The sequence below is a fragment of the Pan paniscus genome, chromosome 9 (assembly GCF_029289425.2).
Source record: "Pan paniscus chromosome 9, NHGRI_mPanPan1-v2.0_pri, whole genome shotgun sequence".
Lineage (NCBI taxonomy): Eukaryota > Metazoa > Chordata > Mammalia > Primates > Hominidae > Pan > Pan paniscus.
Window position 1 is genome coordinate 19,914,514 of NC_073258.2, and position 14,183 is coordinate 19,928,696.

Here is a 14,183-nt window from a genome sequence, read left to right on the forward strand (position 1 = left end):
GCTGGAGACAAGGCTTGGGGCTGAAGAAGGAAGGCAGTGAGCCAGCCCTTCACTGGTGTCTGATGCAATTATGGGGAGAGAGGGGCAAGAGACCAATATTTATTGTGTTTCTACTAGGTGATAGGCAGTGTGCCCAGGCCTGTAAGATTCTCATAATGACCTTGGGAGGAAGGTGTCATTATTCCTGTTTTAAGCACAAAAACAGAGGCTTAGAAGGGTTAAGTGGCTTCAGGTAAAATGTAGTGAATTAAGCATGTGCTTTTTTTTCTTTCCTGCTTCCTCCCACAACCACAGTGAAATGATAATGGGGTAAAAAGGTATAAATCCCCAGGGACAAAGAGAGAAGAGTGGAAGATCAGTAGTTTTTGAAGAAGGAACGTGGCCTTGCAGAGGGGAAGGCCAAGGAGAAACAAATAGTACATGCATTTTGGAAAATAATTTGGCAGTTTCTTATATAAACATGAATCTACCTGAGCACCCAGCAGTTCACCCTGAAGTGTTCATCCAAGAGGAATAAATAGAAGGGGGTGTGGGGGGAGGGAGACAGGAGGTTGGGTTGCAAGTCTGTGCAAGGAGGAGTTCGGCCTCCAGATCCCCTATTGCTCCTGCTGCGGTCACACCACTGCTCCAGCCCCATCCAGCAGGAGAAAGGAGAGTTTCAAGAGAAACCAAATCAGAGACTTTGGTCTTGGAGGCACCAGGAGGGGTGAGATGCATCGTGGAAACAGGGAGATTCAGTGAAAAGCAAGTGGAATCCCAGCAAATGGAGACATTCGCCTCCCAGCCCAGAGATGACAGAGATTTCTTCCCTTGAAAATTGGCTGGGCCAATAGAAAAATACAACAGAAACTGACATTTTGGGAGTTTCTCAACAAAATGGTTGGTCCTCCTTAAATAAGGAGCCTCCAGTGAGCTTTTGATGCCTCACTCTTTTTTCTTTTTTTCCTTTTAGGAAGTGTTGCATAATTTATATACAGTAAATTACATGGATCCTAAGTATACCGTGTGTTAGGCTTTGACAAATTGATACCTGCTTGTAACCCACACTCCTGTGAAGATATAGAACATTTCTGTCACTCAGAAAATTCCCTAATGTTGGCGCCCTATATATTCCCTAATGTGAATATATAATATTTATCTATTCTAGATACAAGTCTTTCGTCAGTCCTTTCCAGCCAGTTCCGCCCCCACCAGCATTGCTGTGCTTCACATCAGCATAGATAGGTTCTGCCTGTTCTAGAACTTCATGTAAATAGAATCATACACTATATACCCTTTTGGGCCTGGCTTCTCTTCCTTAACTCTTGAGGTTGACCTACCTTGTTGCATCTATCAGTAGTGTGTTCCTTTTTCTATCCCGGTAGTATTCCATTGTATGAATATACAATTATTTATCTGCAAAGGTGTTATATATAATAAAATGTACCTACTTTTAGTGTATGGTTTGATGAATTTTGACATCTATGTATATATCATCATAATTAAGATATATAACATTTCTATCACCAACAAAGTTTCCCTCATACTCCGTTGTAGTCAATCCTACCCCTGTGAGTGCTAGGCAAACACTGGCCGGCTTTTTGTCACTATATAGTAGTTATTCCTGTTCTAGAACTTTACATAAAAAGATCCATATATATACAAACACACACACATACACACTCACAAACCTTTTTGATCTGGATTCTTTAGCTCAGCAATAAAGTTTTCAAGATTCAAAAAAGAAAACAGTTATTTATCTGCTCAAGCATTGATGGACATTTGGGTTGTTTTCAGTTTGGGACTATTTTGACTAAGGTTGCTATTTATTTCCCTTGGATGAACATTTCAGGGTGGAATTGCTGGGTCCTAGGGTAGATTCATATTTATATAAGAAATTGTCAAGCTGTTTTCCAAAGTGATTGGACAATTTTACATGTCCAGTATATGAGAATCTGACTGTTCCACATCCTCACTAACACTTGGTGTTTTCAGTCTTTTCCATTTTTGTTATTTCAGCAAGTACATGGTCCTATCTCATTATGGCTTTGATTTGTATTTCCCTAATGACTATGAGTAATTTTTCATATACTTATTGGCCATTCGTGTATCTTTCTTTGTGAAGTGTCTGTTCTGGTCTTTTGCCCATTTTTAAATTTGGTCTTTTTTTATTTGATTCAGTTGTAAAAATTTTTTATGTATTTTAGATACAAGTCCTTTGTCAGGCATATGTATTGCAAATATTTTCTCCCAATGTGTGTTTGCCTATTTATTTACTTAACATGCCTTGAAGTATCTAAAAACTTCTGATGAAAAGTTTTTAATTTTGATAATGTCTAATTTTTTTCTTTTAAAAATCTCCTTCATTTCTGATGAGGTCTAATTTATCATTTTTTTCTTTATAGTTAGTCCTCAAGGTTGCAAAGATATTCTCCTATGTTTTCTTCTAGGAGCTTTACAATTAAATGTAATGGATTAAATAATTAATTTATTATTATTATTATTTTTTACAGACAAGGTCTTGCTCTGCTGCTCAGGCAGGAGTGCAGTGGTGCCATCACGGCTCACAGCAGCCTTGAACTCCTTAGCTCAAGCCTCAGCCTCCTGAGTAGCTAGGACTACAGGTGTGCACCACTATACCTGGCAAATTTTTTAAATTTTTTGTAGAGATGGGGGTTTTGCTATGTTGCCCAGGCTGATCTTGAACTCCTGGCCTCAAGAAATCCTCCCAAAATGCTAGGATTACAGGTGGGAGCCACTGCAACTGGCCAGCTTTACAATTTTAGCTTTTACATTTAAGCCTATGACCTATTTAAAATTATTATATTTTACACATGTTGCAAAATGGAGTCAAGGTATGTTTTATTTTATTTTATTTTTGATGGACGTCCAGTGATTGTAGCCCTATTTTTTTAAAAAGACTTTCCTCTCCCCATGTAATTGCTTTGGCATTTTTGTGAAAAATTAATTGACTGTATACACGTGGGTATATTTCAGAACTCTTTTCTGTTCCATTGATCTATTTGTCTGTCTTCATGCCAATATCCACTCTCTTGATTTATGGAGCTTTATAGTAAGCCTTGAAATCAGGAAGTGAGAGTTCTTCAACTTTTATCTTTTCTTTCAAAAAGTTGTTCTAGGTCTTTGCATTCCCGAGTAAATTTAGGATCAGCTTATCAATTTCTACCAAAAAAAAAAGCCCCTGAGATTTTGAATGAAACTGTGTTGAATTTATAGATCAATTTGGGGAGAATTGGCATCTTAACACCAGTAAGTCCTCCAAACCACAAATATGGTATTATTTTCTTATTTATTGGTCTTCATTAATTTCTCTTAGCAATATTTCATAGTTTTCATGTAAAGGTTTACACATTTTTCATTGAATTTTTCATAGGTATTTGCTGTTTTTGTTGATGTTATAAATGGTATTATTTTATTAATTTTCTGTTTTTTAATTGCCACAATATAGAAATACAGTCGATTTTCACATACTGACCTTGTATTCTGCAATCTTGCTAAATTCATTTATGAGTTCTAGTGGCTTTTCTTTGGGTAGATTCTTTAGAATTTCAGTAAGTGATCATGTCATCTGTGAATAAAGATAGTTTTACTTCTTTATTTTAAATTTTTACATCTCACATGTTTCTTGCCTTATTGTGCTGTATTGGACTTACGGTATACTTTTGAATAGAAGTGATGGAAGTAAAAATCATTGCCTTTGTCTTGTTTTGGATAAAGTAGTCAATCTTCTACCATTAATTCTAACATTTGCTGTAGTTTTTTTTGCAAATGATCTTTATCAGATTGGGGAAGTTTCTTTTTATTTCTATTATGCTGCAAATTTTTTATAATAAATGGATATTGAATTGTCATTTGATTTTTTTTTTTGGAAAGAGTCTCAATCTGTCGCCCAGGCTGGAGTGCAGTGCCTCAATCTTGACTCACTGCAACCTCCACCTCCCAGGTCCAACTGACTTTTATGCCTAAACCTCCAGAGTAGCTGGGATTACAGGCATGGGCCATCACGTCTGGCTAATTTTCATATTTTTAGTAGAGAAGGGGGTTTGCCATGTTGGCCAGGATGGTCTTGAACTCATGGCCTCAGGTGATTCTCCCACCTTGGCCTTCCAAAGTGCTGGGATTATAAACATGAGCCACCGCACCAAGCCTGTCAATTGATTTTATTTATTGGAGTATCATATGATATTTTCCCTTTATTTTATAAATGTTGCAAATTACATTGGTTGATTTTTAAAATCTTAAACCAGTCTTACATTCCTGGGATAAACCCCAGTTGTGACTGATGTATTATTTAATATTCTGTGGTCTGTGGTTTTCCATACTTGCAATGTTTTTGTCTGGTTTTGGTATCAGATTAATGCTGGTCTAATAAAATGAGTTGGGAAGTATGATTTCCTTTTCAATTTTTGGAAGAGTTTGTTTAAAACTTGTATTATTTCTTCCTTAAGTGCCTGGTAGAATTTACCACTTAAAATTCTTGGAAGAATTTTAACTTCAAATTTAATTTCTTTAAAGATATTGGGCTAATTCAGTTTACCTATTCCTTATTGGCTGAATATTTACAGTTTGTGTCTTTTAAGATATTTGTCCATTCCATCTAAGTTGTCAAATTTATTCACTTAACATCGTACATCATATTTCCTTATTTTCCTTTTACTATCAGTAGAGTCTGTAGCAATATCTCCTCTTTGTTCCAGATATTGGTAATTTGAGTATTCCTGTCCCCCTTTTTATCATCCAGTTTAGACAGGGGTTTGTCGATTTTATTGGTCTTTTCAAAGAACCAGCATCTGGTTTCACTGATTTTTCTCTATTGTTCTGTTTTTTATTTCACTAATTTCTCCTCTTATATTCATTTCTTTCCTACTACTTACTTTGGATTTAGTTTGCTCTTGTATTTCTAATTTAGAACTTTGACTTTAATCCCTTCTATTTCACATCCTGACCTGGATATGCTGGCCACTTCAGAAGCCCTCAACCCCATTTTCTCTCTGCTCCCCTCAGTGATGCATCGTGCCGTGCTTGGGTTCCATCATCCTGTACTATAGTCCAGAAAGTGCTTCCAGGCAGAAAATCTGGATACAGGAGCAACTAACAAGGGACTCCTTTGAGTATAATGCCTGTAGCACCCTTTCTTTTCACCTCTTTAACCCATGTGCTTGTATTCTTTTGAAAAATAAAATAGGAAGGTTAAGTAACTTGTTTCAGGTAGATCCTGGATTTGAACAAAAAATTATTTATTGCCAAAGTTTGTGTTCTTAGCCCTGCCCCAGGCTGTATCCTGTTGATGCCTGATCTAGCGTGATGCTATGGCCTGAGATCTTTAATAAGTGCCCTGAGACATCCTTGGCTCCGGCCTGGGAGTGCTCAGATTTCATGGAAACCAGACTAGAAGACAGCAGCGCTGCTGCTTTGGGGCCTGTGGTCTGAGAGCTCCATGAACAACCTGGGTAGGAGGGTCATCGCCCATATCCATGACCTGTTCATTAGTATACAACTAGTGCCTGAGGAGCAACTGGCATCCACCTGGTCAGTAGGGCTGTGGCTGGTAGAGATAAGCCTTGCTTCTTGATGGATGACAGAGACTCAGGCTGGGCCTAGTCTGTTACTGGTTTTTCCAGTTACCAAGGTCCCTCTGAACCTCACTGAGCAGCAGCAGGATGGGGAGTGAATACACAGTCAGTCTCTTCTAGGGTAAATGCTGGGAGCCACCTCCGAGCATCCAGATTGAGGCAGGGTCCTCCACAGATGGCAGCTATGGGAAGAGTGCTCTCCTGACCGCCTGCTTGCTGTGTCTCTACAGTCTGCTCAGACATGGGGATGCATGTTTCCTGCCAGAGGAGTGCCCCTGCACTTGGAAGGGGAAGGAGTATTTCCCTGGGGACCAGGTGATGTCTCCTTGCCATACCTGGTAAGTGAGGGTCCCAAGCAGGCTTTGCTTTTTTGCTGGGAGGGGGCATGGATATGGGTGCATAATCAAGAGTATAGTCTAGCATTCCCGTTTCATTATGTTTGTATTCATGTTGTGCGTTTGTGTGTTGTGTGTGGTATAGGGGTTTGTGTACACATAGGAGTATATGCATACAAAGGAATATTTTTGTTTTTACATGAGTATGTTTGTTCAGTCATGTATATGAATGTGTATACATGCATATTTGTAACCATGGCAATTTGTTTGCATATTTATATGAACATATGAGTGTGAGTGCAAATCCAAAATGCACATGTGCATATGTGAACATGCATGTACATGGATGTATATAAAAAGGCAGGCATTCACAAATCTCAATATGTCAGTGAATATATACAATTAGAAATTTGTTTATGTAGACAGGTGTGTTTATATATATTTTTGTGCATATGGATCCATTTAAAATGTGTGCACATGTATGTGCAAAGTGTGTGGATGTATGTGTTTAATCGCTATACATATTTGTATTCACATGTGAGTGTAAATATCTGTGTAAATGTGCATTGTGTTTGCCTGTGAATAGGTACATTCTTGTGTATGAAAGTACGTGTGAGGGTATTTGTTTAGTAATGTGAGTGTGCATATGTGGGAGTGTGTGCCCCTGGATTGGATTCTGTGGAAACAGACTCGGGGTTAATTCTGCAGGGCCTGTTCTGGGCCACACAGAGGTGGGTAGGCAGTGGGTAGACTCAGCTTTCTGATAGAGAGAATGCTGGGGGACGGGGTGAGGAACAATGAATGTGCCCTGATGCTGGAGAGCAAACCCAGTCACTGTTCCAATTTGGAGAACCAGCTAGGGGTGGCCTGAGGTGAGCAGGAAGCCCCTGGCACTGGAACTTCAGGGCCCAGCAGAGAAGCTCAGAGACGTTCTATCTCAGAGACCCATCTGGCTAGCTGGAGCATGGCCCCCAGTCCTTGTCCCATGCTGGGACTGAAACCACCCGTTTCTCTGGCCTAGAGGAAGGCCATAGAAGCAGGGTCACGGTCAAGCCCATCTGCTCCAAGGCCAGTTTCTCCAGATACATCAGAGTGTACTTGTAGGGTCAGAGCCCTGGCTGTCTGACCCCAGAAGTCCCTGGGTATAATGTTAAGACACAGACCTCTGCACAGGCTGTGTGCTCATTTTTTTTCTTGAGATTTTGTGACTGTGGTGAGCCAGAGCTGACCAGGGATGCCAGGCACATGAGGTGAGAGACTGGGGATGGCTGGCCTGGATTTGCCCAGGGGTGCTCAGGCCCTGAGATGGATTCACTTCCATCACTTCCCTGGACTCCAGCCCCTGTAGCAGCACCCTCACCCTCAGGCAGGGGGTAGCTGAGTTACATTGAATCCTCTCTTGTGAGTGCCTTGTGCTCAGAAATCAGATCCAAGGCAGAGGTGGTAAGGAGTCTGGAGCCAAGGCTGAAGAGCTGGGATTATTTAGGATTTGGAACCCTGACACGAGGAGGCATCTGCCTTCATAGGAGAGGCTGACTGGCCATAGGGTGGATGTCCTCTCTTCCATAGAAAACTAGGAGATAGATGGGCAAGTTTTTACTTTTTAACTCAGTTGTAAAAATTCTACCTCCTAATACAGGGACAAACCTTAACATTTGTCCTCGAAGGACCTGCCACTGTGGCCCAGATTCCAGCTGCTCTCCCGTGGGGAGGTGGGTGCTGGAGATGTGTTGCGCTGGTGTGACTCGAGCATTTGCTGGGATCTCTTTACCAGGATGGAGCCTGGCTGCCCATCCCTTCCCAGCTCTGCATTCCGTGTCGCCATGGTTGGCAGCATGGTCAGCTACAGTGGGAGTATTTCCAGCAGTTATGCATTTATGGCTGAGTTGTAGGTCATGTAGATGGGTGAATGACAGGATGGATACATAGGCTTAGGAAGCCACGTGGAGTCAGTGCATGACTGAGCCTGTCCCTCGTTGTTGCTGTCAGACACAGAGCCCTGGGTCATGCCCCTTTACTTCTAAAGATTTTGGCACTGAGCTCTGTGACTCTTGCCAACCCTACTCCTTCCCTAATTCTTGGAGATTTTAGTATCTGTTTAGAGGTGCTTCTAGTATCTCCTGACATCTCAGATTCTTCATCCTCTCTCTTCCAAAGATCTTTCTCCACCCTAGTGGAGTGAGGAGTCATCTTGTAGATCTTGCCGTTCCCAACAACTCACCCAGCCCATATCCCAATGCGTCTCACCTCACCTTCTGTCTTTCTACTCCACTCCCTCTCATACCCTGACTCCCTCAATCCTGCAACCCCACAGGGATTTCTCATCCATGATCCCTACCACCTCTCTGCTGCCTCTCACCCCCTCGATGTCTCCCCTTCCCTTTTACCTCAACCTGTGGTCCAGAACCATAATCACTTCCTTGAGTTTAGCCCCACTTCTGTTCCTCCTCCTGCTTTGCCCTACTTGTTTGGCAAAACCACAACCCTGGTGACATCCACACCTTTACTTCCTTTGTACCTGCATCCATGCAGCTGAATGTGACTGGAGGGATGTGCAAAACCCGGTTGCCAGCTCTCGTTTTAAATTCATGGGCTCAGAAGGGTCGAAAAGACCCTTAGAGCTGATGGGCTCTCGGACTGTATTTCCCGGGTCTCCTTTGCTCTTTCATCCCACTAGATAACTATTCCACTCTTTCTCCTCTCTCCTCAAAGCCCTGACACCTCCTCCCCTCTTATTCTCAGCTGATGATCCTGCTTCCTGTTTCCCTGAGGAAATTAAAGCCATGAGAAGAGAACTTTCCAGGCTCTGTACCCATGCATTTTGCCCGTACAACAGATGAACTAAGTGTCCGTGTTCCTATCTAAAGTGAAGTTCCTTTGCTTGTCCTTTGGGTCCTAGTTCCTCACTTGTCCACCTAGGGGAACCACTGCAGCATCTCTCCCTCTTTTCTCCCATATAAACAATTTGCATTCTCTACTGGCTCATCCCTATTGCCTAAAAATATATCGTTTGAAAAACATCCAACCTCCTAGGAACTGCTCCATTTCTCTGCTCGCCTTTTATTGCAAAACTACCTGAACACTTTTTCAATACTTGCTGTTTCAACTTTCTGTTCTCCCGTTCCCCTTTAAGCCCTTTCGGTCGGGCATTTTCCCCATCATTCCTTCAAAACTATTCCTACTAAGGTCACCAGTAACTTCCATATTGCCATATCCAGTTAGCCTTTCTCAGCCCTCACCTTCCTAGACCTGTGGGCAGCATTTGACACAGTTAATCACTTTTCCATTATTCCCTCCTTCTTGATACTTCCATTCATGTGGCTTTTGGGACACCACCTCCTCTTGCTTTTCCTCCGACCTCTCTTCCTGTTCCTTCTCGGCTTCCTTCATTGGTTCTTCCTCTTCTCCAACCTCTTGATATTGGAGCAACCCAAGAGACCTCTCCTCCTCTCTATTTATACTTACTCCCTTGGTGAACTCTCCCAATCTCATGGCTACAAGGCCCATCCATAGGCAGAGGACTACCAGATTTCTACCTGTAGTCCAATCCATGCTTCTCAACTTAGGCTCACACATCCAACTGCCTACTTGACATCACCATATGTATGTCTAATGGAGGTCTCAAATTCAACATGTCCAGAACAGCACATCTGATCTTCCCCCTCAAACTTGCTTCTCCCTCAGCCTTCCCCATCTGAGTTGATGAAGACTTCATTCTCCCAGTTGCTCAGGCCAAAAAACCTGGAGTCAACCTCGAGTCTTGTCTTCCACTACCTATATCCAACCTGTCTGCAAATCCCTTTGGTTCTACCTTCAAAATACATCCAGAATCTCACAACTTCTCACTCTTTCCACTGCTGTTACCCTGCTCCAGGCTGCCGTGATCTCTTCCCTGATGTGCTGCAGTAGCCACTCAGCTGGTCTTTCTGCTTCCCCTTGACCCCTTGAGCTTAGGCTCAGTGCGGCAGCCAGAGTGGAATATAAATCACACAGTGTCATTCCCATGATCAAGTCTTCCAATGCCCACCACCCCCCCCAGTTCCTAGCAGGAGCTAACCTTCCTACAGTGGCCTTATTGGACCCATGTCACATGACCCTCCGTTGCCCCTCTGAATTCCTCTTCTACTCTCTTGCCCTTGCCCTCTCCATTCTAGCCATGTTGTCTCCCGAGTGTTCCCCACAGACTTTGGAGAGACTGTACCCTTTATTTGAAATACCCTTCTTACAGATGCCCATGGAGTTAACTCTGTCACCTCCTTTATGTCTCTACTCACACATGCCCCAACCACCCTATTTAAAATTGTAACCCACTCCACCCGCATTCCCAGTGACCTGTATCCTGCTCCCCCATAACACTCATTGCCTTCTAATGCACTATAGTACATACTCGCACTGCCTTATTATTTTTTATTTAATGTATCTCTTCTCCCTCTAGAATAAACATTCCCAGAGGCAGACGGTTTTCTTTTTGTTTTATTCACTGATGTATCACAAAATTTTGGAAGAATGCCTGAGATATGGTAGGCACCTAATATTTGTAGAATGAATGGGTAAGTGAATGAATGGAGTGGTAAAGGGAGTCTAGACTTTGGAGTTAAATAGATCTGGGTTAAATGTCAGGTCCATTATTTATTGGCTGTGTTTCATAACCTCTCGGAGCCCCTGTGTCTCCTGCATGAAATCACAATCCTGCCCTCCAGGCTCCTGTTAGAGGTTGGTGTTTGTTGACCTCTTTGCCGAGGGACACAGTGCACATGCATTCGATAAGCCATGGCTCTGTCATGAGTATTCAGGTATGGGATGGGTGTGCCCTGTGAGCTGGTCTGGGCATGTGTTTTTCAGTGTGTGCCAGCGGGGCTCATTCCAGTGCACCCTCCACCCTTGCGCCTCCACCTGCACTGCCTATGGGGACCGGCATTACCGCACGTTTGATGGGCTCCCGTTTGACTTCGTGGGGGCATGCAAAGTGCACCTGGTCAAGGTGAGTTCCCGGATGTTTCTGCCCAGTTGGCTCCATGCACAGCTGTCAGGGCACTCTGGTGCTCTGGACTCCAGTTTGATGCAGAATTGGGTGATCGGGGATCTAAGCCCTGAGGTGGGGCTATCTAGAGACTGGAAGAAGTGCTGAGGCACAAGCTCAGGGCCAGATGGAGCTCACCAGTCCTGAGATACCACACTGCCTGTCTGCTCACCGTTATAATCTTGCTCTGTTGGGTCCCAGTGCTTTTTTCTGTCTATAATAGCAAGAGCTAATGCTTTTTGAGCTTTATTATGTACCTAGGGGCATATTGAGCCATATTTTGTGGATTATTTCACTTAAATATCACAGCAGCTTTACAAGGTAAAGTTTATGGATCCTATGTTATAGATGTAACAATTCAGGCTAAGGGAAGTTAGGTAACTTGCCCAAGGTCACACAGCAGTCAGTGGTAGAGCTGGGGTCAAGTTTGACCAAGAAATCTGACTGGAGAGTTGGTGTGCTTAAAGGAGTCACAGGTTATAATTTTCGGCTCACCTGGAGGAAGAAAACTGGTGATGTGGGGGGCACAGTGAAGGCAGGATCCCTACCCCAGGAGGAATGGGCATTGATGTGGTGGAGGAGTGTCACCCAGGGGACCTTGGGTTTGCTAATAGCCTATCTCATCTTATAAGAGTAACATCAATAATAAAAATAACATATAATAATAACAATGACAAAACCTTTTATGGAAGGAATCCTACCTATAGGGCAGGCACTGTACTGGGGTCTTTCACATAATTGCAGTAACTCCACAAGATGAAGATAATTGACCTCATTTTATTTAAAAAGTTTTAAAGGTTAATGCGGTGTATATTAAAAACAGATATTCCCCTTCCCAATTCTTCTGTTCCTATCTCCTGTTAAATAACCACTCCAGTCAGGGATGAATCCTGCAAGAACATTTTTCTGTGAGACATGGACACACACACACACACACACACACACACACACTTTGTTTAGTTTATGTGAATAAGATTCTACAATGTGCTTTTTTTACTTAAGAGGATACCTCGGACTTGATTTCATATAGTTGGTACACACTTTTTTCTTTTGAACAGCTGTGTAGAATTCTATAGAAATAATGCCCTCGAGTTTGCTTTATTTTTTCCCCATCGATGGACATTTAGGTTGTCTCCAATATTTAAATGCTGCAGTGAATACCTGTGTGGATGTATCCCCAGGTTCTTAGAAGTAGAATTGCCGTATAAAAAGCTACATACATTTAAAATATTCAATGCCAGCAAATTCCCCTTCAAAAAGCTTACACTAGCATCAAGGATGTATGTGAGACAGTGCCTCTTCCCCATACCCTATCAACACAATCATCCCTATTATATATTTATTAATACATTCATTCATCAGATATTTTGGGGAGTCACTACATGTTAAACACCGCACTAGGCATCCAAAACCAGAACAGCTTCAGAGAACAGAAGTTGCCCAAAGTCACACAGCTCAGCTAACACAAAGTAGAAGTGGACTGAAAGCCACTCCAGAGTGCGTGTTCCTCCACCTCTGTACCTCTTGGCAGGATCTCCTTTCTCACTTGTTTTATTGGACTCACTTATTCTCTCCTCAGAGCACATCAGATGTCAGCTTCTCTGTGATTGTAGAGAATGTGAACTGCTACAGCTCTGGCATGATCTGCAGGAAATTTATTTCCATCAACGTTGGGAACTCACTCATTGTCTTTGATGATGACTCCGGAAATCCTGTAAGGCTCAGTGCCTGTGAAGGTTGTGTAGACAATTTACAGGTTACCAGGGTTGGGGCAGAAGAGGGCTGAGGACTGGCTTCCTTACCATAGCAGTTTCTCTTGGAGAGCCACTGAGTTAGGAGCCCAGACTGAATTCCTCTTGGCCAGGGTCAGGAACACAGAGGCCAATGTCAGGGTATGAGGGAGGCAGAGGCATTGGTGAGGGCCTGGCTGCAGGCATAGCTGACCTGGGCGCTAGGGGGCACTTGGGCTCAGGACTGACCATCTCTGTCCCTCTAGAGTCCAGAGAGCTTCCTGGATGACAAGCAGGAGGTCCACACATGGCGAGTGGGATTTTTCACACTGGTGCATTTCCCACGGGAGCACATCACCCTCTTGTGGGACCAGAGAACCACAGTGCACGTCCAGGCTGGGCCTCAGTGGCAGGTACTTACATGAGCAGTGACATTCTGCTCCTGCCTGGGGCTAAGCCAAGCCCTGGGTGTCCTTGGGTGAGCTGTACCCTCCCTGAGGAGCCAAGAAGAGCATGCCTCTGTTCTCTCCTCCACCCTGCTCTGGGCCCCTTCTCCTCTGACATTGCTCCATCCCTCTTCAAACTGTGACCTCAGCAGTGGCTTCTAGGTCTATGATAGACTCCTGGGCTCATGGTGACCCCTCTGCCCGTGGCTCACCTCTGGCAGGCCTGCAACTGACCATGGTGTCCTCTCTCCTTTCAGGGCCAGCTGGCGGGCCTCTGTGGGAACTTTGACTTAAAAACCATCAATGAGATGAGGACCCCGGAGAACCTAGAGCTAACTAACCCCCAGGAGTTTGGCAGCAGCTGGGCTGCAGTTGAGGTAAAGCCTCTCTTCCAGGCTGGCTTATGCCCCTCACTCAGATGGGCGCTGCCAGCACTGAACCCGGCCCAAGGTCAGGGAAGAGGGATGCTGGTGTGAGGTTTCTCCTGCAATGTTCTCTCAGCCTCTGACTGCATCCCTAGCCCTAGACTCTGTCCTATGGCCCAAAGATCATGCATAGTCTTGTCTCACAAATCCAGCTGCCCACCTTACCCTGGACCAAGCCCTGGTAGGGTGGTGGAGGGTTGGGAAGGTGATAAAGTCTGTCCCAGGAGAGATGGTCACTCATGATGATGCTTCCCAGTGCCTGGCACTAGGTCTGGCACAGAGAAGAGACCAAGAGAGACTGAGGTGGGTTGAGGCAATCAGGGAAGGCTTCCTGAAGGAGATGAGAGTGGTGCTGGCACTTAAAGGCTGGGCCATGCTTAAATAGATGAATATATCAGAGATAAGGTCTCTGAGAGGAAGGGCAACACTAGCAGAGATAGAAATGAGGGGGTCTGCCCAAAGGACAGTCTGAGGCTGCCAATCTGTGAGCTGTGGGGGAAACAGCACTGAGTTGAGAGCAGGAGACCTGGGTTCTTGTCTTGGGTCATCCATTGACTTTCTGGGTGACCTTGAGTAAGTCCCATTCCTCTGCAAAGAGAGGGGACTGGGCCAACAGAGGGCTGATGAATAGATTTCACTTCATGTGACAACTCT

General features: G+C 43.9%; 1 protein-coding gene across 2 annotated transcripts in view; it reads left to right on the top strand.

Moving 5' to 3' along the window:
* OTOG (otogelin) overlaps positions 1–14,183 on the top strand; it is a 99,865-nt gene that overhangs the window by 33,824 nt on the left and 51,858 nt on the right. For both annotated transcript variants that reach the window (XM_003818215.5, XM_008971488.4), the window contains 5 exons: positions 5,804–5,911; positions 10,751–10,889; positions 12,508–12,642; positions 12,925–13,071; positions 13,362–13,481. In XM_003818215.5, the coding sequence (XP_003818263.4) occupies positions 5,804–5,911; positions 10,751–10,889; positions 12,508–12,642; positions 12,925–13,071; positions 13,362–13,481 (649 nt within the window). The remainder of the gene's footprint in view (positions 1–5,803; positions 5,912–10,750; positions 10,890–12,507; positions 12,643–12,924; positions 13,072–13,361; positions 13,482–14,183) is intronic.